Raw genomic sequence first — 22,547 nt, 5'->3', positions numbered from 1 at the left:
CTACAAACAGACAGGCAATACAACTATTTGATGCCACATGCTGTCCCCACTCCACCTGTCAGTCATTTAGGGGTAGCACCTGGGGTGGCCAATCAGATGCCAGCTGTGGCACTTGCCATTCCAGCCACCCCTCTGGCTCTGTCCTGTTTTTTTTTATGGCTGCACTGTGGTATAAACAGCGGGTAAAATAAGTATTGAACACGTCACCATTTTTCTCAGTAAATATATTACTAGATGTGCTAATGACATGAAATTTTCACCAGATGTCGGTAACAACCCAAGTGATCCATACATACAAAGAAATCAAACCATAAATGTCCAGAAATGAAGTTATTTGTAGTAATGTGGAATGGCACAGGGAAAAAGTATTGAACACACTTACTGAAATTTATCTAATACTTTGTACAAAAGCCTTTGTTGTCAATGACAGCTTCAAGACGCCTCCTGTATGGAGAAACTAGTGGCATGCATTGCTCAGGTGTGATTTTGGCCCATTCTTCCACACAAACAGTCTTCAAATCTTGAAGGTTTCGTGGACCTCTTCTATGAACTCTGATCTTTAGTTCTTTCCATAGATTTTCTGTTGGATTCAGGTCAGGTGATTGGCTGGGCCATTCCAGCAGCTTTAGTTTCTTTCTCTGAAACCAACTGAGAGTTTCCTTGGCTTTGTGTTTGGGCTCATTGTCTTGCTGAAATGTCCAGCCACGTTTCATCTTCATCATCCTGGTAGATGGAAGCAGATTTTTATCAAGAATGTCTCTGTACATTTTTCCACTCATCCTTCCTTCAATTATTTGAAGTTTGCCAGTACCATATGCTGAAAAACAGCCCCACACCATGATGTTCCCACCTCCAAACTTCACTGTTGGTATGGTGTTTTTGGGCTGATGTGCAGTGCCATTTGACCTCCAAACATGATGTGTATTCTGGCATCCAAACAGTTCARTKTTGGTCTCATCTGACCAGACTATATTCTCCCAGTATTTCACAGGCTTCTCTAAATGTTGTGCAGCAAACTTTAAAGGAGCTTCAACATGCTGTTTCTTCAGCAGTGGAGTCTTGCGTGGTGAGCGTGCATACAGGCTATGGCGGTTGAGTGCATTACTTATTCTTTTCTTTGAAACAAWCGTACCTGCTAATTCCAGGTCTTTCTGAAGCTCTCCACAAGTGGTCCTTGGCTCTTGGACAACTCTTCTGATAATTCTTTTCACTCCTCTGTCAGAAATCTTGTGAGGAGCACCTGGTCGTGGTCGGTTTATGGTGAAATAATGTTCTTTCCACTTCTGAATTATGGYCCCAACAGTGCTCATTGGAACCTTCAGAAGTTTAGACATTCTTCTGTAACCGATGCCATCATTATGCTTTGCAACAATAAGGTTGTGAAGGTCTTGAGAGAGCTCTTTACTTTTACCCATCATCAGATGGTTCTTGTGTGATACCTGGCCATCATTTGGGACTGAACCAGCTGATATTAACTTGCACTGACAAGGGGCAGACTTGCTTTCAAATTACTGAGAGAGTTCAGCTGGTGTCTTGGCTTTCCATGCCTTTTTACACCTCCCTTTCTTCATGTGTTCAATACTTTTTCCCTGTGTCATTCCACATTATTACAAATAACTTCATTTCTGGACATTTATGGTTTGATTTCTTTGTATGTATGGATCACTTGGGTTGTTACCGACATCTGGTGAAAATTTCATGTCATTAGCACCTCTAGTAWTATATTTACTGAGAAAAATGTTGACGTGTTCAATACTTACTTTACCCGCTGTATCTCYAAACCATGGTTGTTCAAAAAATTATCCACAGCAAGTCAAATGTTGATGGGTCATTGCTTTTCCACAGAACTCCATTTCAAAAGATTGAAACAGTCTCCATAGCACAACTATAACACCACACAAGAATTTCAGTCAGTATGACCCTTCTCACTGTAAATCAGTGGTGGGTAAAATTCATTGGTGAAACAGGAGAAAATGTGTAATACATTATTAGTTTCAAAAAATATATATGTTCAGTAGAATTCTGATGGAAATTTGTTTCACTTCATTTCTTTTCCTCCAGGGTCTCTTCATTTTGATAACAGGATGCCTCACAGAGCAGAAGGTAGGTTTTTGTTTTTATCAGTGGGCAGTAAGGTAAAGTAAGGTTGGGTAAAACTTTATTAGTAAGTGTAAGTCAATAGCTGTGTTTCCATTGACCATGAAAATGTGCAAATTAGAAATTCAAAAATAAATTTGCACAATGGAAACACGTTAATTTAGAAAAAATACATTTTTTGACAAAAGGTTTTTGCGCTAGGATGATGTGGTTTTTCGGCCGTATCGAAATTGGTGTTTTTCGCAAAACTGCAATGGAAACACTTTTTTTCACATCACGGGAGTCACGTGATCAACAACCGGCTGTTTCTACTGGCGAAAAAGACAACGAAGAAGAAGATAACAGGAAGTAGAAATAGTAGTAAAATCACTGAAGTAGTAAAATAAAGTAGTAAACTCACCAACTACAATTTCCCAAAAACTCAGCATACGTAGCCGCTCCCAAGTAGGGGCTTGTCGCTGGAAAACCTCGATAAAAGACGCCAACGTCTCCTCTGATGATGAGCGCTAGTGTCGCGGTAGCAACATGCTATGTGTTTACATCCATTGCCGCTATGTTTGTAATGACTTATTTCGAGAACAAACTTATTCACACGTTACTTTAATAGCATATCTTACTTAATGGAAACACTGCAGTTGCAAAACTGTTTTTCGACATTAACAGAATATCGACAAAGTTTTGCGCACATTTGCAATGGAAACACAGCTAATAACTTGTTGAAAGCAGAAATTTTGTGGCAGAAAATTCTCTGGGTTCTGAAAATACGTAACTCTGTTGTTTAGTCTTTACTAAATATATTTGGTATTGAAGCTATTTTTAATATGTTTGCTTTAGGGGTGTAATGGTCYGTCTTACATATATCCACATTGTGATGGCTTAGTACGAATGTTTGGGATAAGTTCATKAATTCACCATGGTTTAGCCACAGGTGGTCACTGCTTCCATCTAAAAGCTGAAGTGTGTTTTATTTAGCTGCACTTAGTTAACAGCTCCTACAAAAAACAAGCAGGGAAAGATTACATTTAACAAAGAATAGTTGGTTAGGAAAAACACTCGAAAGCCTACCCCCCCCCCCCCTTTTTTTTTAGACCATACCCCATATCAATGGTGTTTTTTTCAGTACCTGTTTCTGGGAAAGTTTTCTGATTTAAAAAAAGTAGGGAAAAAATCACTAGGATTTAGCATTTCGTTCTTCTTGTTTAACCAAACACATATTAACCTATGACCCTTACAGGTATGTAGTAAACCATGACATAGGACTGTTACATCCCTGTTGTTCTCTCTTGTTTGTTTTTAACTGTATTGTGTTTTTATCAGGTCAGAGATGAACTCTATAGGATCATAATGGTAAGTATTTTAATAAGTTTGCTTCAAAATCTAACTGTAAAATAATAGAAACAAGCAGAATAATTTGGTGCACATCTACCTTCAGGCTAAAACAGGACGAGAAACCGATAGCATGCAGAAACTGACATCAACTACTTACACAAAAGACAAATGAGAAAAGGTCAGTTGTACTTTAGTATTATGATTTCTCCTTTATGTTCTTCTTGATTGTGTTTATTTTCATCTGAAAAGACCTACAGTTCATAATTATATTTAATGTAAAAAAGATGTTTAGTAAAAAAACAATGTAGCTGTTTTTTGGGTTGTGGCACCAGGATATAAACAGAAACTGATGTAAAGCTTACGTCTTCATTGCCACACTCGTTTTAACTGAAAGTGTTACTATTATTTTGATGCAACAGCCAACCAAAGAAAAATGGTTCCATTTGATCTGGTTTTAAAAAAAGTACATTAGCTGATTTCTGAATGAAAGACATAGTTAACTACAATTGTCAAGATGTTACAAAATTTTTTAAAGTTTTWGTTCAAATATTGCTTTCTATTTTCAGTCTGAAATTGAAAATTTCAAGTTCCTACATGGAAAAATGAACCTAAACACCATCTGAATCTGAAAATTAACATAGAAATTCAAAGATTCTTTTCCAACCTGGTCCTCAAAATCCTATATGGCTGTGCATAATAGCTGCAGTAATAACCTGTATATTTTTCTTTCTGACACTTTTGTTTTCAATAAACAGTCACATGCTGTACTGTCTAACCACTATTAGGAAACATGTTGCTAAATGGTTTGAATGCATAAAATACAGAAAATTCATTGTGTTCAACTTGTTTTGCTAATAGTATTTAGCTATCTTACTGAGGAAAACTATTAGACAATTTGATTGATTTTCCAAACTTCAGCTAGAACATGTTCAGGTTTGGTGTGATGTGATTCCAAGATCTGAGTTCAAACTTCTGCAGTAAATGGGACACAACATGTTTAAAGTTTTATCAGTTCTGTGATCTGTGAAAGTCCTAAATTTAAAAATAATTATGTATGTTAAAAAATAGGTCAGAAGGCTAACATACTGTAACAAAATTACTTTCTTTTCATCAAATTTTTAATGGTACATGTATATTAATACCAGGAATTTGTTCAACATAAAGTACTGACTGGTTTTGCAAGTATTAGAATTTTTTGGCCAAGGCTGTCCAGAAGCTCAGTGAAAAATACTGGAATGCACTAAAGAAAACAATGGGCCTCATGCAAGAACATGTTCGTATTCTTATCTTAAATTTCTCTTACTTTTGTTCGTACAAAGGGTTCGTACGAACATGTCACGTCAGATTCAACAAACTCTTCTATCTTCAGGAAAAGTGTGTAAATGAGCTGCGTAAATTCCACCTGTTCGTATCCAGCTGCTCGTGCACGCGAGAGGAGATTAGCATAATTACCACCCCAAAAACACCATATAAGGCTGTGTTTCCTGCCTCAGGTACAAGGAAGTGTCCATTCATGAAAATGGCAGCGAAAACTAAAAAGAACTTTACGAGTTCAGAGATTGAAGTCCGTCTGTCAGAGATCCAGAAAAGAAAATCTGTCATTTTTAGCAGGTCAGCTGTGGGATAAAAAAGAGCTGCTAAAAGTATAAACAACCGTGTTAAATCATTTTCATTTATTCAGAAGCCGCAGCGCTGCGCACCGTGCCCCCCCCCCCGCGCGCTGCGGTGGTCTCAGATGTGGGTTTGAAATAAGCATTTTAAAATGTTTTCAAAATAAGTCTGGCACTTTGGAGAAAACCCAGGACTCACTGGAGGGAATTATATACCTCCTCTGGTCTGGGAACGTCTCGGAGTCCCCCAGGACGAGCTGGAAAGTGTCGCTGCAGAGAGAGCGGGGTCTCTCCTGCTGCCCTCCTGCCCCACCCGATAGTGGATAAGCCGGCCAGACGGACAATTTATATTGTTAGTCTAAATTATTACATTTAAAATTATAACTCTAATTCAAGCAGAATAGCCTATTGTCATTATAATTATGGAGTGTGATTTATTTTCAACTCAAAATATCTTCAAACTAATGAAATATAAAGTTATTAATGAAGAAAACCCGTCTGGATAACAGCAGACTGACTGCTGGTAAAATATACGACAGGTCTGGACCACTCGTAAATTTTGTTCGTACCTGAAAAAAATCTTAGAATACGAAAACATTGGTGAATGCCACAAATTCTCCTAAATCACTCGTACGCACAACATAAGAACAAATCTGTGCATACAAATGGTTCTTGCATGAGGCCCAATATGTAGTGGTTAAAGTTCATAAAAATTTATAAAATAAAATAAAAATAAAAAATGAAAGAATCTTCAATGATATTGTGATATAGAAGAGGCTRATCAACGTGATGCTACAGAAAATATGTGTAATCAAAGGTAAGAGTGGTCTAACAAATTAGATGGTTTTAACTTCTTCAGCAAGATTCTTAATGTCTACAAAATTATTGTGTTACACTAATTAWGTTATCAACCAGGAACAGTATTATRGTTGAAGTCCACTCCCTATTTAAAAAAGAAGGAAGGATTAGTGTCAGTTAATTATTACAACTTCATCAGATGATATGTATTCCACCTAAAGTWACTCAAACCTCTAAAATCTTGCAGCACTACAAGCAAACACTGGATTGTTGATTTTTAAGGTCTATCACTTATTAAATTTTTACAAAAGGACTTAGTTTGCATCTCAGTCTATTCTGTAGAGCCTTCTTGCATCATAAACCAACTTGATTGAACCAACTTACAACAGACCTCAAGGTTACTATGTACCTAAGAAAATGGGGCAAATAAAAGAGTGATGCAAACTTCACTATATTACTGTTATCTTGAGTTTTTTGTTTAGTTTCAATCAACTGCAGCAAGGAAGAGGGAAAACAGTGTAATTTATTAGTATTAACTAAGTCCATATATCTATATTTTCAACTCGCGACGTTGTGGGTCGGTGGGCGGATTACTTCGAAGACCTCCTCAATCCTACCGATACGTCTTCCCATGAGGAAGCAGAGMCWGAGGACCCTGGGTCGGACTCTCCAATCTCTGGTGCTGAGGTCACCGAAGTGGTTAAAAAGCTCCTCRGTGGCAGAGCGCCGGGGGTGGATGAGATTCGCCCAGAGTTCCTTAAGGCTCTGCTCTGGATGTTGTGGGGTTGCATTGGTTGACGCGACTCTATAACATTGCATGGACATTGGGGGCAGTTCCCCTGGATTGGCAGACYGGKGTGGTGGTCCCCCTATTTAAAAAGGGTGTAAGGGCAAAGTGTGTTCCAACTACAGGGGGATCACGCTTCTGAGCCTCCCTGGTAAGGTCTATTTGGGGGTTCTGGAGAGGAGGGTCTGTCAAATAGTCGAATCTYGGATTCAGGAAGAGGAGTGTGGTTTTCGTCCTGGTCATGGAACAGCGGACCAGCTCTACACCCTTAGCAGGGTCTTGGAGGGTGCATGGGAGTTCACCCAAGTAGTCTACATGTGTTTTGTGGACTTGGAGAAGGCGTTCAGCCGAGTCCCTCTGGGACTCCTGTGGGGGGTTCTCCRGGAGTATGGGGTACCAGGCCCATTGATTCGGGCTGTTAGGTCCCTGTATGACTGGTGCCAGAGCTTGGTCCGCATTGCCGGTAGTAAGTCAGACTCATTTCTGGTGAGAGTTGGACTCCGCCAAGGTTGCCCTTTGTCACCGATTCTGTTCATTACTTTTATGGACAGAATTTCTAGGCGCAGCCAAGGTGTTGAGGAGATCCATTTTGGTGACCTTAGGATCACATCTTTGCTTTTTGCAGATGATGTGGTCCTATTGGCTTCATCAGATCGTGGTCTCCAGCTCTCACTGGAGTGCTTTGCAGCCAAGTGTGAAGAGGCCGGGATGAGGATCAGTGCCTCCAAATCTGAGACCATGGTCTTGAGCCAGAAAAYGGTAGCGTGCCGCCTCCGGGTCGGGGAGGAGGTCCTGCCCCAAGTGGTGGAGTTTAAGTATCTCAGGGTCTTGTTCACGAATGAGGGGAGAATGGAGCAGGAGATCAATAGGTGGATTGGTGCTGCGTCTGCAGTGATGCGGGCGCTGTACCGGTCTGTCGTGGTGAAGCAAGAGCTGAGCCAGAAGGCAAAGCTCTCGGTTTACCGGTCGGTCTACGTTCCTACCCTCATCTGCTGTTGCGAACTTTGGGTAGTGACCGAAAGAACGAGATTGCAGATACAAGTGGCTGAAACGAGTTTCCTTCGCAGGGTGTCTGGGCGCTCYCTTAGAGATAGGGTGAGAAGCTCGGTCATCCAGRAGGGACTCAAAGTAGAGCAGCTGCTCCTCCACGTCGAGAAGAGCCAGTTGAGGTGGCTCGGGCATCTGGTTAGGATGCCGCCTGGAGGCCTACCTGGTGAGGTGTTCYGGGCCCATCTCACTGGGAGGAGGCCCAGAGGAAGACTCAGGACACATTGGAGGGACTATGTTTCTCGGCTGGCCTGGGAAAGCCYTGGGATTCCCTCGGACGAGCTGGTCCARTTGGCTGGGGAGAGGGAAGTCTGGGTCTCTCTGCTTAGGCTGCTGCCCCCGAGACCTGACCCCGGATAAGCGGCAGAAAACAGAYGGACAACTGCAGCTCGGAAGAGGGAAAACAGTGTTATTTATTAGCATTAACTTAGTCCATATTTCTATATTTTATTTTACGTATTCTTAATAAATACAGCATTAAGACAAGGGTTACGATTTAACAAATACTATTTAAAGTGGTGTATTCTTCAATAAAAACTTTAACCATAAGCCAAAATGATAAAATACTCAATTCCAAGGTGACAGCAAATCAAGGCTTTATTGGAACTGGAACATCAGCTGAACAGTCTTCACTCCCAAAAAAACTCAAGTCATACAGTTTCCAAGATTATTGTGTCATTAAAACCCTGTTTTTCTGACCATCAAACTGCATTGACACTGGAACAACAAGACATTTCTGGGTTGTGGAGACCAGAACAGTTTACCTTTCTCTCAGCTATTCTGAAGTGTAAACAAAATTCTGGTCAAATTGATCCAAAAATTCACTTATCRTGTTTTACATAATGAGCAAACTGCATGCACCCTATGTCCTGGAATAAAACAGAATCCTTTCTTCTGTATAATACACTTCACATACACTGTAGCATTTATAGTCTAGGTCAGTTTGCAATGCACATCCTTAGATGAGAAGTTAGTAAAATAAACATTCAGTGTATAAAGAAAAAAAACATATTATTAAAACAATTCAGAAAACTTGATCAAAACAAATCACGATAATACTAATAGAAGTACCGTATACTGCAAACATTGTGGCACACCTATTACAATGAGCATCATGAAATGTTTAGTTTTCTATCACATCTGGCCATAAACTTGACTTACATTGTTTTTATTAAAGCTTTATTTTTGTTTTCTTTATTGTACTTTTTAGGATGGGAGAATGGAAAATCCTCTGGCTCTGCAGCTCCCATTGGATCCCACAAAAGAGAAGTTCTTGAAGTTTGCATTGTGTCAGATTTTGGTCTTAGACTGATACAGAGAAGTAGATGAATTTTCATAATAACTATTAACTAAAGGTTATCAGATAGAACACATATGTTCATTAATAGCAGTGACGTGATGATATTTATAGATCATACTACAGAAAAACTTGCAATATTTGTCTTTTTCAACCTAGACTAGCAACATATAAATAACAAAAAGGTAAAGCTAATGTGCTTTTTTGTTATTTTATTTTATTTATAAGTGAAATGCAAATGTATAGCTGTATAAATTTAAGGAGAGACTTTAAGTATAAACTAAGAAAGCAATATTTCACATTGGTAACCCAGGAGTTTATATGCTGACTGTACATTGAACAAAATGCATTTCAAATTCAGTTATGTTTTTTATTTAAATAGAAATTATAAGCTTATATAGTTTTACTTGAACTATATGTTGTATAATGTGTTTGTATAGGCTTGTATGTAACTTGAGATTTGTAGTAAAATAAAGATTTGTTGAGAAATTTAACTGAATCTCATTATTTTAATGACAGAATCTCTTTAGAGTGTATTGTGTTCAGAATACTAATTAAGTAATTTTATTTAGAAAACCAACATCTCCACAGCTTTTAAATTTTATTTTGTTTTATTTTTCTGTTGCAGACCAAGGTATTCCATTAGATGTACTTAATCAACAAAAGTTATAAACTAACCTTTTTCATGACTTTGACTATACTTTGATTTAGGGATTTACATCATCTTACTACAGTAGTGCTGCAGTTTTTTCTGTGAATGCAGATGAAACAGGAATCTTCTACAGTGAGTTTGTAGGAGTTCTCCTGATAACAGTGAAAATGGCAAATGTCAGAACTACAGTTCCTGCTGTGCCTCCGATAAGAGCTCCCAGAATGCCTCTGTCGATGTTCAGGTTCTCACACCTCAGACCAGAGTAAAAGGTGGTCTGGCTGGTCACACACCTGAAAATCAAAGGATACATTAGGAACTTTGTTGTCTTGTCTACATGAGTACTCAGTAGGAGAGTAACAAGATCTTGCAGGACTAAAACAACACAGTGATTTGAAACTTGTCTTGTGAACCCAGGAATTTGGTGAAATTAGAACAGAAGACATCATGTCCCTGAGCTATGTGCTGAGAGAAAGAGTTGCTGTCACACATTTATTTAAAACAGAACATCCATTTATTATCTTTGAGCCGCTTCTTCATTTCAGGCTCACTGGTGCTCAAATCCAAGAGTGTCTGTGTGAGGGGCTGTGTACTAGGGGTGCAACGATACAGAAAATTCACGATTCGGTTCGGTTCAATGCTTTAGTCTCATGGTTTGATATTTTTTCGATACAAGAAAAGAGAAATTTCCATGCACTTTTTAACTTGTAATTTATATAAATTAATTATGAACGTTTGTTTAACCTCAAAATGCAGTTTTTAAAATTAAATGTTGCTGAAACAGCAAGTTTCTTAGTGGATCTGCGCTCGACAATGCAGCCTAGGTGTAGTAATCGAACACAGATCCACTGATCCTTCAACACAAGAGCATCTTTAGAAGACAAGTTGATAAAATAAATTTTAAAAATCTGTATTGTTCGATACAAGTGTGTTTTGAACCTAAAGCACTGTATTGAACGGTTCGATACGGGTTCATGTACTGTTGCACCCCTACAGTGTACACCCTGAACAGGTCGCAAGTCCAAACGAGACAAACTACCATTTATGTTTTCACTCACACATAGGGACAACAGCCTATATGCCACGGACATCCGGTCCAGCACTTGATGCCACTCCCAACACTTCTGGTTCACGGTCAACACAGTGTTAGCGAAAGATTTTTTCACCCGACAACGACTCTTAATGATYTCCACAGTACAGAATTAGCATATTACATGTACCAACATTAACACAGGAGACGTACAGGTTCAGCCAAGTGGGAAAAAAAATCACTCATAAGTGGGTTAAAGCTATAAAAACAAAGGAAAGACGTTCGTGTTTATGGTTCCAGAATTTAGCCTTTTTCTCTATTCTGTGGCTGCTTGTTCTGTGAATTTTTCACGTAGAGCTGTGACACATATTGTTCGAAAGAGCAGAGTCTGGGCTTTAAATCGATGGGCTACTTGTATGGTTTGAATCATTTTCCCCGACGTTAGTGAACTGAAAACGTAATGATTATCAGGCGGAGGTTCTGCTGCTCTCGGGGGGGCTCTTCACTCGGCTTTAGTCTACGCTGTAATATACACTCTAACAAGGTTTTACTTTTGCATAAAACTCATGACAAAGTCGCATAAAAACATTTCATATAACACAAACGCGCACACACACCTATCTTTGTACCGGCTGCTGTGTTAGCTTCCTGCTAGCTGTCGTGTGGAGGAGGTCTTTCCTCTCTCGGTCTTGGCAGTAAAAGTGGATAAATGTACATTTCTCTTTTGTAACCTCCATCTTCTCATTTCTGATGCTGACTCTTGAATATCCTCAGGTTAGAAATGCCGATCACAAACTCAAGCGTGAGCTTTTAAAGATAAGTTTTCCCTGTAATGCTATGATCCACTGCTGTCACCTCCTCATCGAGAGGAAAAAGGATAAAAACTAACTACTCGATCGTATCTGCTGGTTAGTGGACACAACGGCACACAACAGAACTCACGTTTTATACCAGTAGATCACAGATGCTTTAACTTTTGTAACTTTTTCACTGACTAGTACTAGGAGCTAACACTAAAAACATAGGCAGTAAGCAGGGTGTAGAAGGGAGGAGCGTGGCAAGAATTTTTACCGGAAATACGTCATTAATGACCGTGGCATATAGGCTATTGTTGTATCTACACTTCAAAATTATTTTTATTCTAATTATTCTCAAAACAGTTTCTGGAAGCATTTTACAACACATTTAGTAACTTAAGTGTAAATTCCCTGTAATGCAAAACTTCGATAAAAATAGCACAACTAAGGCAAAAAAGAGAGTTAACAATGGTATGATGTTTTACATGTTTTATATGTTTCAAAACCACAGACCTGCAAATGGCTSTCCCTGACCTCTCCACGCACACGCCTCCGTTCAAACACAAGCCAGGATAACAGGGGCTGACGGACTGTTCCTCCCTGTGYTTTGGAGTTTCATGTTTTGTTTCCACCCTATGGATGGCCTTTTCATCTCGGAGATCACTGCTTTGGACTGTAGGTTTTACAGGAACCTCGGTGTTAATCAGATGTGTCAAATCTAAGGGAAATGTCAATTAAAAAAAGCACGATGGATGATATAATAAACACCTATATGGTAATGTGTACATTTTTGATTCTAACCCTCAAAATCAGCAGTAATAATGAGGTCATCATTTTTGAGGAAGCTCCTTTTTTGTAAACGGTTGTGAGAAATGAACGTCCTCCAGCCGTAGTCTCGACTGCGGAAGCACCAGCAGCCGTCATCCCAAACTGCTCCTGATGTATTTGTTGGTTTGTTCCAACGGGCGTTAGCATCTGAGGGGTACAGAATATTTTCATGTCTTAAATAAAAATGTGATTATGTTGAAACATGAATTTAACAAAATGAATTGTTAATCTACAACAAATAAAAACTGGGTTTCTCTGAGCTGCCAAAACCACTTTTACAGTTTAAGCTTCCACGATTAAAGGAGTATGACACAGATATGTACACCCTACAGATATGTGCAACAAAAAAGAGGAAAGTGTGATGTACAAAAGTTTAAAAAACTAAGAAAACAAGAAAAAAGAGATTGTAAAGCAGCATTTAATATTGCAAACAAACTGCAGTCTTACAACAATAACTGCTTTTTTCTCTCTTGATAGTGAACTACTCCCAACAAACACAAAGCCCAGTAAATATTCCTCTGAATGAGCACAAAAAAGTGGAGTTATTCAGACAAAAATTTATCAAATGAAGAAGCTCTGTTTCATTTCACAAAATCTGCACAGCATGTTTCTCGTGTCACTGTTTATTGTCTGCCTAGAGATAAAAAAATGTAAGCAATTGACCAAATTTAACACTTGCATTTGTTTATTTGAGGAAAGAGATAAAAGTGGCTAAAATATCAAATGGTAAACTGTTGTATTTTTTATCTACACAGGCTACAGTTTTTTTTGTGTTAGATAAATAGAATATAAAGTAGATTCATATTTTGTGATGAGTACCATTGATTTCAGTTAAGTTAGCATTATCTGAGTTTTTGCATTAAATCCAAAATGAGATGGAGGTTTACTCCATCAATGGTTCTAACCCTAATTGGGTTTTGTTCTTGAGATGGTCACATAACAAAATAAATATTTACAGAATGAGGACTGTAAAATAATTGAACCCTAACCCTACTCTTGCAACTAATCAACCCACTAAAACAGGGGTGTTCAAACATTTTGTCACATGGGCCAAAATTATAAAGTCACAGGGACTTGAGGGCCAAAAATATGTTTCCTTTACCTGCTCAACAATAAACTAAGCATTGAATACTTTATTTAAACAAATAAAGTTGTCAGATTTATTGCTGGAAATGGATGCGTAAATTAATCTAGATCCAGAACTTTAAAAGTAGTTTGCAGGTTTCCCTTATTGAAAAAAACTTTGCAATTTTATAGGTTTCAAATGGGGGAAAAAATAACCTAATTTAGTCAATTCTGATCAATAAAATCAGGATTTATGTCACTCTTAAGTTGAAAATACTTGCTGTGTTCAGACGGATTTAATAAATTAACTAGAAGCAGATTGGAGTGCAGCAAAATCAGCTTTTGAGTAGAAGTCACCAGATCGATGTGGAAAAAGCTGAGAGTCTGGTTATTTGGTAATGCTACCAATATTTTTATTATAAGATTTTACTTTGTGAGAAGTTTGCTCTAATAATAAATAGAAAGTCTCCATCAAACACCTGTGCCGGGTGGACAAATTTGTAAACAAATTAATATAATTCTTGAACTGAAGTCAGGGGCCACACAAAATCAGTTCAGGGGCCACACTTTGGACGTCCCTGCACTAAAACATCCAGTTTTGTTGAACTATCACAGCAGCAATGGTGCAGATATTTTTTTACTATTGACCAGAAAAGAAGTACAAATAATTCTGCTTAAAATGTGAAAACCTGTTTTTTTTTCCTGCCTTGGCCTACCTGTGGTGAAGCTCCTGGTTGAMGACATCCTTAGTTTAACGTCAGGGTCCTGGTCCATGGAGATAACAGTGGCCTGCCTGTTTTCAACTGGCCACTGCAACACTGCATCATTTTCTCCACTGCAGAGATGCAAGAAAATGCCAACAAAGTCGGAGTAATCACTTACTATTCCATTTGGGTACACGCTGATTGCGAATGAGTAGCCCTCCGAGTTGAAGAAACATTGGCTTTTAAGTGGAGTGCCAACGGGAGTGATGCTGAGAACACTGGTGAAATTGTGAATTTGCCAGACAAGACTAGGGCAGACAGTCTCTGTGAGAGTGACGTCATCAAGTAAAATGGCGCCTGACGATCCTTTGATGCCTTGGAACAAATAGCGGAATTTCTTTGTCGCCTTAAGAGTCACGTGAGCAATTTTCCAGGCATCATCCCCATCACCTATGAGACATATACATGGGGTTAATTATGTCGATGCATCTCTGGACAGGCTTTTCTTCGTTGAAACATTTTGTCTCCTCTCCAAGAGACTTCTTCAGTCTGGGGAGTTGCAGGTAACCACAGCCAAATGAGCGTAGAGGATCAACAAGTTTAATGGTGACAATCGAAACTGGGGGTTCACATGTATGTGAACCMCCAGTTTAATCTGAGAACTGTTCATTTCAGTTCTCAAACTGAACAAGTCTCCTAGAGAAGAGATGAAACGTTTAAACGAAAAGGGCCCATCCAGAGGACTTAAACTTAACTTTTTAGAAAGAGTTTGTTTAATACTAATTTCAGAGTCAATAATGTATTAGATCCAATCACTACCACCACACACCAACCGCACATAGCTCCATTTTTAACATTTAAATACAAAGCACCTGTAATGGTGTGGATCTTCCTGATATTGCGCACACTCCCTGTCCCATCATCAGTTTTGATCCATATTACTAATTTATCCCCAGCGGTTCCAGTCATCTTATAGAAGAACTGCAGGCACTGTTCGTCCCTCTTCGGAGAGAGGATACGTGACTCCAGCAGGGAGCTGCTGCCCASCACACCGGAAGATGTGTCAAACATCATGAAGTGGCCAGAATCTGAAAGTGTGTCAGAGCATAGCTTTTTTCACACATTCATTTATCTATAAACACTGCCTAGCCAAATAAAAGTCATCACCTGGATTCAGCTAAGTGCTCTACAATCATCAATGCAAGAATTAATGCAGCACTGGATAGAAATAAATATTGTGACATTGTAAAAGCTTATCAAAACAATGCCACAGTGAATGTGTGCCGTAATCAAAGCTAAAGACAGTCCAACAAAATATTAGTGACCTTTTTGTTGGTGGCGACTTTTTTTTTTTGTTGGCCAGGCAGTGCACCTAAAACACAGGTATGAGCACTGATCATTATCACTGTACTTTTCTCATTTTTACCTCCGCCAAGGGGGGAGGTAATGTTTTCGGTCTGTCTGTCTGTCTGTCTGTCTGTCTGTCTGTCTGTGGACAAAATTACGCAAAAACCTGTGGACGGATTGTGATGACATTTTTACCACATGTGGGTACTGGCCCAAGGAACACACCATTAAATTTTGGTGATGTTCCAGATCACGATGCAGATACAGGAATTTTTCTTTTAATTCAACAGATTCCAAGTACACCTCGCTGCAGCATGCATTAAGGGGTGGGGTCGGGCCCGATGTCCRAGCCATACCATATATGGAAATGGCGCCATTGCAATCTGGAGCTGTAGGTGGTGCTGTTTCCTATACTAGCAGCGGATTATTATTTTTTGTTTTTTATTGATCTTTATAGATTGTTGTGTCTGCCGGGTGGTGAATAAATCCACAGGCCCACCAGTCCACCGGGAATTACTTCTGTTCTATTCAACTTCCACATAACACCAGCACTTTTCTTTATTTACTTAACTTGACTAACAGCAACCGGTAGCGATACTTCCGCTATTAGCAACTCGGTATTTCAAAATAAGAGTCAGTTTTAATACAGTCAGAGCCTGGTCCGTTAAAATCTATGAAGCAATAAATTTTCAACTAAACTATCATAGGTTATTCCTAATTTTCAACACAACATTATCTGAATATTGTTTAACAAACATTGACAAATGAAAATAAATGGATTGCATTATTTTTTCTAAAGAAATATTTATTAGAAAAATCTTGAACAGTGTGGAAAGCAAATCTGAAAAGTAAATTTAACGTTAATATAAATGTATTGTTTCATTTCATTCTCCAAAAATAGGGAAATGGTCCACTGTTTTATTTTTTTTAAAATTTAACACTGTAGATCAGACCGTTTAGGACACTGGCAAACTACTTTTTCATTTTTAGACTGTATTTTTTATAAACTAGCTAGTGTAGCTAATTTCTTTAAAATAAATTCTCTAGCTACGTCTGATGAATGGTCTGATGAAACATGTTGTACAACATTCGACATCCATCTCTCCTTTGGCGGAGGTTTGCACTCTCAGAGTGCTTCTAGTTTTAGGAATGTGTTCAAACTGATTTCATGAATCATAAACATCTGGACTGTATGTTTGAACAGTACCTCTGCAGCGACCAGTTAGAGTGTGATCTACATCACTTGGACTGCTTAGGGTCTGATTCCAGTCTGCATTGTCCTCCTCATTCTGGATCATTCCACAGATGTTTATCTGCTCAAAAGAGCACTGGTCCARGAGAATATGTGTGTTGGCTGAAACAGAGTGAACCACAAACAAAGATGTTCTTAAAGCAAGAGGCTCCTAAATTCCTCCCAAATTCAATTGTGAAAAAGTTTTGACATTCAAAATCAGAATTTCAGCTGCTCTCCTAAAAGTKTCTCTTTCCATTTTGTGCATCATGAACAATAATTGGATGGCACAGTGGCAGAGTGAGAAGATTTCTGGATCGAAACCCAGCCAGAGACCTTTTTGGGTGGAATTTGCATGTTGTTTCTGTGAATGCATGGGTTTCCTTTAGCTTGGTCCTTGCCTTCCTACGCAGTTCCTCTCAATTCTAGTTTCCCTTCACTGCTTCGTCAGGGATTTCTCTCATTGACATGGATTTCTTCAGCAGAATTTCGTTCAGGCCAATCAGCAAACAGAAGGCTGCGTTTTGAGCAATGTCGATTTTCTGCGCAGTTTCTGCTAGTTAKTTTAGCATACAGCAGTGGAGGAAGTGAATGAAGCCAGTCTGTGTTGATAAGGCTTCCAAATTAAAATAAATCTGTCTGACAAAAGCATCTCAATATTATGTGCCTTCAATGCTCCTTTTCAGTCATTACACTCACTACAACACACTTGTTGTGTATGGCACACGCGCCCTTCGCGCGCCTGGCTGAAGCCACCTCTAATCATGTCTTTAGACCGGTGACGTGGTGACATCGAACGTCGGGTGACAGGCTCCGCCCCCACCCTATAAGTTTGGAGTCACCAGCGTCATTACTCAGTTCTATCGCCCTTCACCTCGCAATAGTCACCTCTAAACCTGAGCYCAYATAGCTGCTGCTAGTTAGCTCAGCTTCCAGAAGGTTCTTAAGCTAGCTTAGCTACTGGTGTTAACCACGTTACCTGCTGGTTCGTGCGTCTGCCCGCTTAACGCTACTTTAAGTGACCTTCATTTTTTTCTGCTGAAAATCTGTTTTGTGGTTCACGATGAGCTCAAAACCACCTTCRAAGAAGCCGAAGTCTTCTGTTCGCCCCTGTCCTCAGGGGTGCGGCTTTAAGCTTCATGAGAAGGACCAGCATGAGGCCTGCCCGCCCTGCCTAGGAATCATTCACACTCGACGGGCGCTTATAGAGCCCGAGTCCTGCCGGGCTTGTGCCGGACTCTCACGTCCGACACTGGAGAGTGGAAAGAAATTCCTGGAGAAAATGCTGGGGGAAACTGCTGTTTTCCGACAAGACCCGCTGCTCTCYGAATCCAGCCAGAYGGCTCAGTCCGAAGAAGAGGAGGATTCTGCAGTCGAAGCCCCCGCTGCTAGCTGGGTGGACCAGATGGAGCACAAGGCGGCCTCACTCGACATCGAGGGGGATGAGACCCGGTTTCACCTGAATTTAAACCAGGAGGAGGACGACGYTCTGCAGATGGAGCAGGAGGTTCACAGTCTCTCTGACAACGAGGAGCCGTGCCCAGCTCACTCCACCCCTGCTGCTGCGAAGGTGGRCCAGGATTCGTCCTTCTTGTCCCTGTGCCGCCGAGCTGCTGCTAAACTGGAGGTACAGTGGCCCGACCCCCCACCTGCTCAAAAGCCGTCGAGGTTTGTAGGGTTTTATTTCCCGTCTGAACCGGCTGATGTGAAGCACAGTCTGCCAATGTTTCCGGACTTTGTGTCGGAGCTGACGTCTTCCTGGAGCAAACCGCTGTCCATCCATGCCTCCGTGCCTGGACAGGGTCAGTACTTGGACGTGGAAGGAGCAGATCAAGCAGGCCTGGTGAGCATCCCTCCGATGGAGCCATCTTTAGCCGCCTATTTGGCAGAGATGAGGATGTTCTCATTCTTGATAGAGAGGAACGTTGGTTTGAGAGAGGAGTAAAAGAAGCCATTTTTGTGAAGAAAGTCCGTCCATCATTAAACAGAGGTGGAGGCCTCCATTTTCAGTTGTCCCCCTCCTACAGCGCGGCTATTGCCAGTATCACTCCACCCCCTGTTAACAATGAGTGTTAATTAGATGTCAACGATAGCCATGTGATGTGAGTATCAGTCACATGGAGGCWGGGCTTAAAAGCCTGAATTTTGCCTGAAACTCTCAGACTGAAGAAGTCTCTTGGAGRAGAGACGAAACGTTTCATTAGAGAAGAACCCGTCCAGAAGACCTATACTATTTTTTTATTTTTGATTTTTTACCTGGATTACTGAGATGCATCAGGACCCCACTGACTTGTTGACTCCTCTCCTAACTTCATTAGATTTTAACAATGATTTGTTGATGCAAGAAACTACTAAAGTAAAGTAACATTTTTTTCATAAAGAGATTGACATTTTTTGTCATCTTAAACCTTTTTACAATAAAATGTGACTACATATAAAATACAGAGGAAACATTTAACCAAGATTTAATTCACAACAAGTTAGGGATGTAACAATTTATCAAGAATCAGTTGATTTTAGCAGCTTAAAATGTGAATCTGCTCATAAAGATGAATGTATTTCATTATTATTGTCTAGCAGTGAGCGTGTCAGCACTGACACATTTTTACATGTCTTCTTTAACCCCTTTAAACCCGGAGATTTTTCTTCCTGTTCATAATGGCAGATAATGTGATAGAAAGGATGGCAGTTTTAAACAAAAATCTGGCAGTAAAAAGATTTAAAGTTTCAAGCGGTTGTGTTGTTTATGCTTTTGTCATTTCTATAGACATGTTTTTTAAATATTATTCTTGTCAGAAAGCAAACGTGCTGGTATAGCGAAATAAACGTGTACACTGCAAGTTTTCTTCAAATATTGCCTTCATACAAATTTTATTGTTTTACGATATTAATAATTCTAATATATTGATATTTTGCAAATTTCAATCGATTTTTGCTTCTGTCCAGCGTTGTCACAGGCGACAGGACACACGCCGTAAGAAAGRGCTGGAATAAAACAGAAGACTAGACCGTCAAATTCACAGTCACTTTTTTCTGGTCTTCGCGGTCAACCAAGGACTGGGTCCCTGAAATTGGACAAAGCATAAAGTTGCAAAAAGGACTGGATTTTCTCCTGTGTTTTGTCAAAATCTCCTTTTGTTTTTTGCACTTTTGTTTCTTTTTCACCAAACAATAGCCTAAATTGAAAGGAAACACAAAAGAATAAGAGAAAACAGGGGTTTCAGTGGTCCACAGCTGTGACTCACCTTCTTCAATCTGGTCCCACCAGATCTGAACGTAGTCATCTCTGTCTGAACGGGACTGTTCATGGTAGAAGCCCAAAGCATGGAGGAGTTCGTGCTCCACAATAGCTTTGGTGTCACACCATTCTCCAATGGACAGATTCTGGCCTGTTCCATCATCTCCAACATACGACCAGCACCTGAGTAGTTGCAATTAAACCTTTTAGTCAATGTCAAAGTTTGAGTTACTGATACTGAAGTATAAATAGGAATTCATCAAAGCAGTCATTTTAAATTCTTTTATATTTTGAATGTCAGATAAAGAACACCATAACTCAAAGTTGCGTAATGTGCTGGCTGACATGCTTGATCTCTCACCCTGAGAGTTTGGTAAAGGAGATGTAACTGGTTTCTCCTTCATAGGGCTTGAAGTCCACACAGGATCTCAACCGGTATTCATCAAACGTCTGGAGGATCACACCTTTAGCATTCAGGTCTAAGTGAATAAACATTAGTTTAAATATCAGCACTTTTATCTGAATAAATGAGTCAAAATGCAGTGACTGAACACCTTGTACCTAAAGAATCTGTTAAGATGTACGGTATAGGAAACTTCCATCTTCTTGCTTGATCAAGGATTGCATTTCTCCTGGGCTGCAAGAGACATAAAAATGTTCAGAATTCATGTCTGGATTCCTAAATGGTGGCCCGCAGACCACATCCGGTGCCCACCAATGAGTTCATTAAAAGAGAATTTTTTTTGTTTTGCTACTTCATTTATCAAAAAAATAGATTTAAATTCAATTTTAAGTTTTAAAGTTATAATTCAATGCAGCAAAATAAACTACTTTAAATGGAAAAAGATCATAATGTCGTTGAGATTCTTGGTGCTTCATTTTCATTCATGTCTGTGTTTAATTCCCCAGTCTTACTCTGCCACTGTATGCTCTCGGAGCTCCTCTCCTGCACACCTGATCCTCATGTGTTCTTCCCAGGTGTTGCCAATTATGCCTTCCTTAATTCATCGTTATCTCATGTCCTGTCCTCGCTGCCCTGTTGGTTTATTGTGCTGTCTCCAACCAGTTTGGTTCGTCTCCCTGTGCTCTTTGTGTTTCCCTTAAGTTTTAAAAGTAAGTCTTTTTGAAGCTGCCATGCCAGCGTGTTTTTTTTTAGTAAAATGTTTTTCCTGTTCGCAGGGTTCTCCTKCCCCCAAACCTAACAAATGCAGTATTCCCTACCATTCTCCGGAAACACTCTCAMCCCTAACGGATGTTCGGTCCCTGAGCTTTTGGCTTTGAGTAATTGTAGTTGAATGCCAATGTCCTAACAGGACAGGCCTGGCAACTTTGAAGTGTTGTTCTGCCTAATAGTTGTGAATAGTTAGTACCCATAGTGTTAAATATTATCTCCATGTTAGTACCTCATAAGTGACATAAGAACAAGGTATGGTGATAGAGAAAAAATTCGGGATGTTCGATAATATCGGCCTACAGACATCATCGGTCCGATACTGGCATAAAAATGTAATATCTCTACATGTCGGTATCGGTTTTTCTTCTGATAACAAAAGCCTCATAAATTAATGCCTGAATTTGACCAAAATGTGTTAATAAAAGCTCGTGAACCAGAGACATTCACTGGTGCGCAATTGATGACATCAGCAAACTGGATTATCTCATGATTCAAACTATTGTTTTAGACAAAATGTTAAAAATAAATATGGCACTTTTTCCATAACTTCTGTGAAATGGTTTTTATTTTTGTACAATGTTTACCTATGAAATGCATCTAGTGGGTATCACAGTAAAAGCAGGCAGAATGTCCCTGACAGGAGATGTTTGATGTCAGCTTAAWATCGGTTAATATCGGAATCGGAAATTAAGTGTTTAACAATATCAGCATATCAAATATCAACAAAAAGTCAATATCGAGCATCTCTACACAAATGTTTTGGCCCTGGCTAGACTAAAAACTTTTTCATAAATGCGTATTGGCTGATATTAAACCCTACAGTTGAGCTAATWAAAAAAAACTGTGTAGTGCAATTKTACAAGACTGAAAAATGATTTAAAAAATTTAATGAAAGGACTGGCAGTCACTTGGGTAGCCATTAGCGTAGGCTGGCTGGAGACTGTTGCCACTTTCCAATTCTCTGTGCTCTAGGGCTGATGTCACAGCTGATACATTACATATTATATTCAAAGTTGCCTGGATTGATGTATTAATAAACACAGGTTCTGTAAAAAYGATTTGTATACTTACATTTCCAGCAATGTCCCCCTCAAGCAGGTATTTCAGCTCTGAAATGTGACATAATTTAATGAAAGAAAAATAAAATAATTGGCTAAGTTCCATTGACGCGCACGCACGCACACGTTTGCACAGCTATCTAATTGGGGACATTCCATTGACTTCCATTACATTCCTACAGCCTAACCCTGACCACAAACCCTAATGGTGCATTCACACCAAATTTCAGCATCAGCAGCCTCAGGTTTAAATACAAAGTCTACGGTGGACGCACTTCAAGCAGCGTCGGGAAGTGCTGCGGCGCCTCAAGCGCGATTAGAGCAGCGCGATTTGAACGATCTGAGCGTTCGATGTGCTTGAGACACAAATCGTTGAAGTTAGAAAATCTGAACTTTTGCAGCTCGACGCGCCGCGTCAACCAATCAGAGAGACTCCACTGTGTGACGTAGCGACATATTTC

The 22,547-nt window shown here is 39.6% G+C and overlaps 2 protein-coding genes across 2 annotated transcripts in view; one reads left to right on the top strand and one right to left on the bottom strand.

The window, feature by feature from the left end:
• Positions 1-9,459, top strand: part of adgrf3b (adhesion G protein-coupled receptor F3b) — a 30,110-nt gene extending 20,651 nt beyond the window's left edge. Inside the window, exons 11-14 of the mRNA XM_014021595.1 lie at positions 2,062-2,103; positions 3,415-3,444; positions 3,530-3,604; positions 8,879-9,459. Coding sequence (XP_013877049.1) covers positions 2,062-2,103; positions 3,415-3,444; positions 3,530-3,598 — 141 coding nt within the window. The 3' untranslated portion in view covers positions 3,599-3,604; positions 8,879-9,459. The remainder of the gene's footprint in view (positions 1-2,061; positions 2,104-3,414; positions 3,445-3,529; positions 3,605-8,878) is intronic.
• An 88-nt stretch (positions 9,460-9,547) lies between these two features.
• Positions 9,548-22,547, bottom strand: part of mep1a.2 (meprin A, alpha (PABA peptide hydrolase), tandem duplicate 2) — a 14,174-nt gene continuing 1,174 nt past the window's right edge. Inside the window, exons 4-14 of the mRNA XM_014021579.1 lie at positions 22,100-22,137; positions 20,416-20,491; positions 20,216-20,333; positions 19,862-20,037; positions 18,661-18,672; positions 16,593-16,739; positions 14,911-15,126; positions 14,051-14,488; positions 12,243-12,416; positions 11,955-12,159; positions 9,548-9,907 (exon numbers count right to left, since the gene is read on the bottom strand). Of these exons, the coding sequence (XP_013877033.1) occupies positions 9,745-9,907; positions 11,955-12,159; positions 12,243-12,416; positions 14,051-14,488; positions 14,911-15,126; positions 16,593-16,739; positions 18,661-18,672; positions 19,862-20,037; positions 20,216-20,333; positions 20,416-20,491; positions 22,100-22,137 (1,763 nt within the window). The 3' untranslated portion in view covers positions 9,548-9,744. The remainder of the gene's footprint in view (positions 9,908-11,954; positions 12,160-12,242; positions 12,417-14,050; positions 14,489-14,910; positions 15,127-16,592; positions 16,740-18,660; positions 18,673-19,861; positions 20,038-20,215; positions 20,334-20,415; positions 20,492-22,099; positions 22,138-22,547) is intronic.

Source organism: Austrofundulus limnaeus, unplaced genomic scaffold (genome assembly GCF_001266775.1).
Source record: "Austrofundulus limnaeus strain Quisiro unplaced genomic scaffold, Austrofundulus_limnaeus-1.0 Scaffold298, whole genome shotgun sequence".
NCBI classification, from domain to species: domain Eukaryota; kingdom Metazoa; phylum Chordata; class Actinopteri; order Cyprinodontiformes; family Rivulidae; genus Austrofundulus; species Austrofundulus limnaeus.
This window is presented reverse-complemented; position numbering and strand designations above follow the sequence as displayed.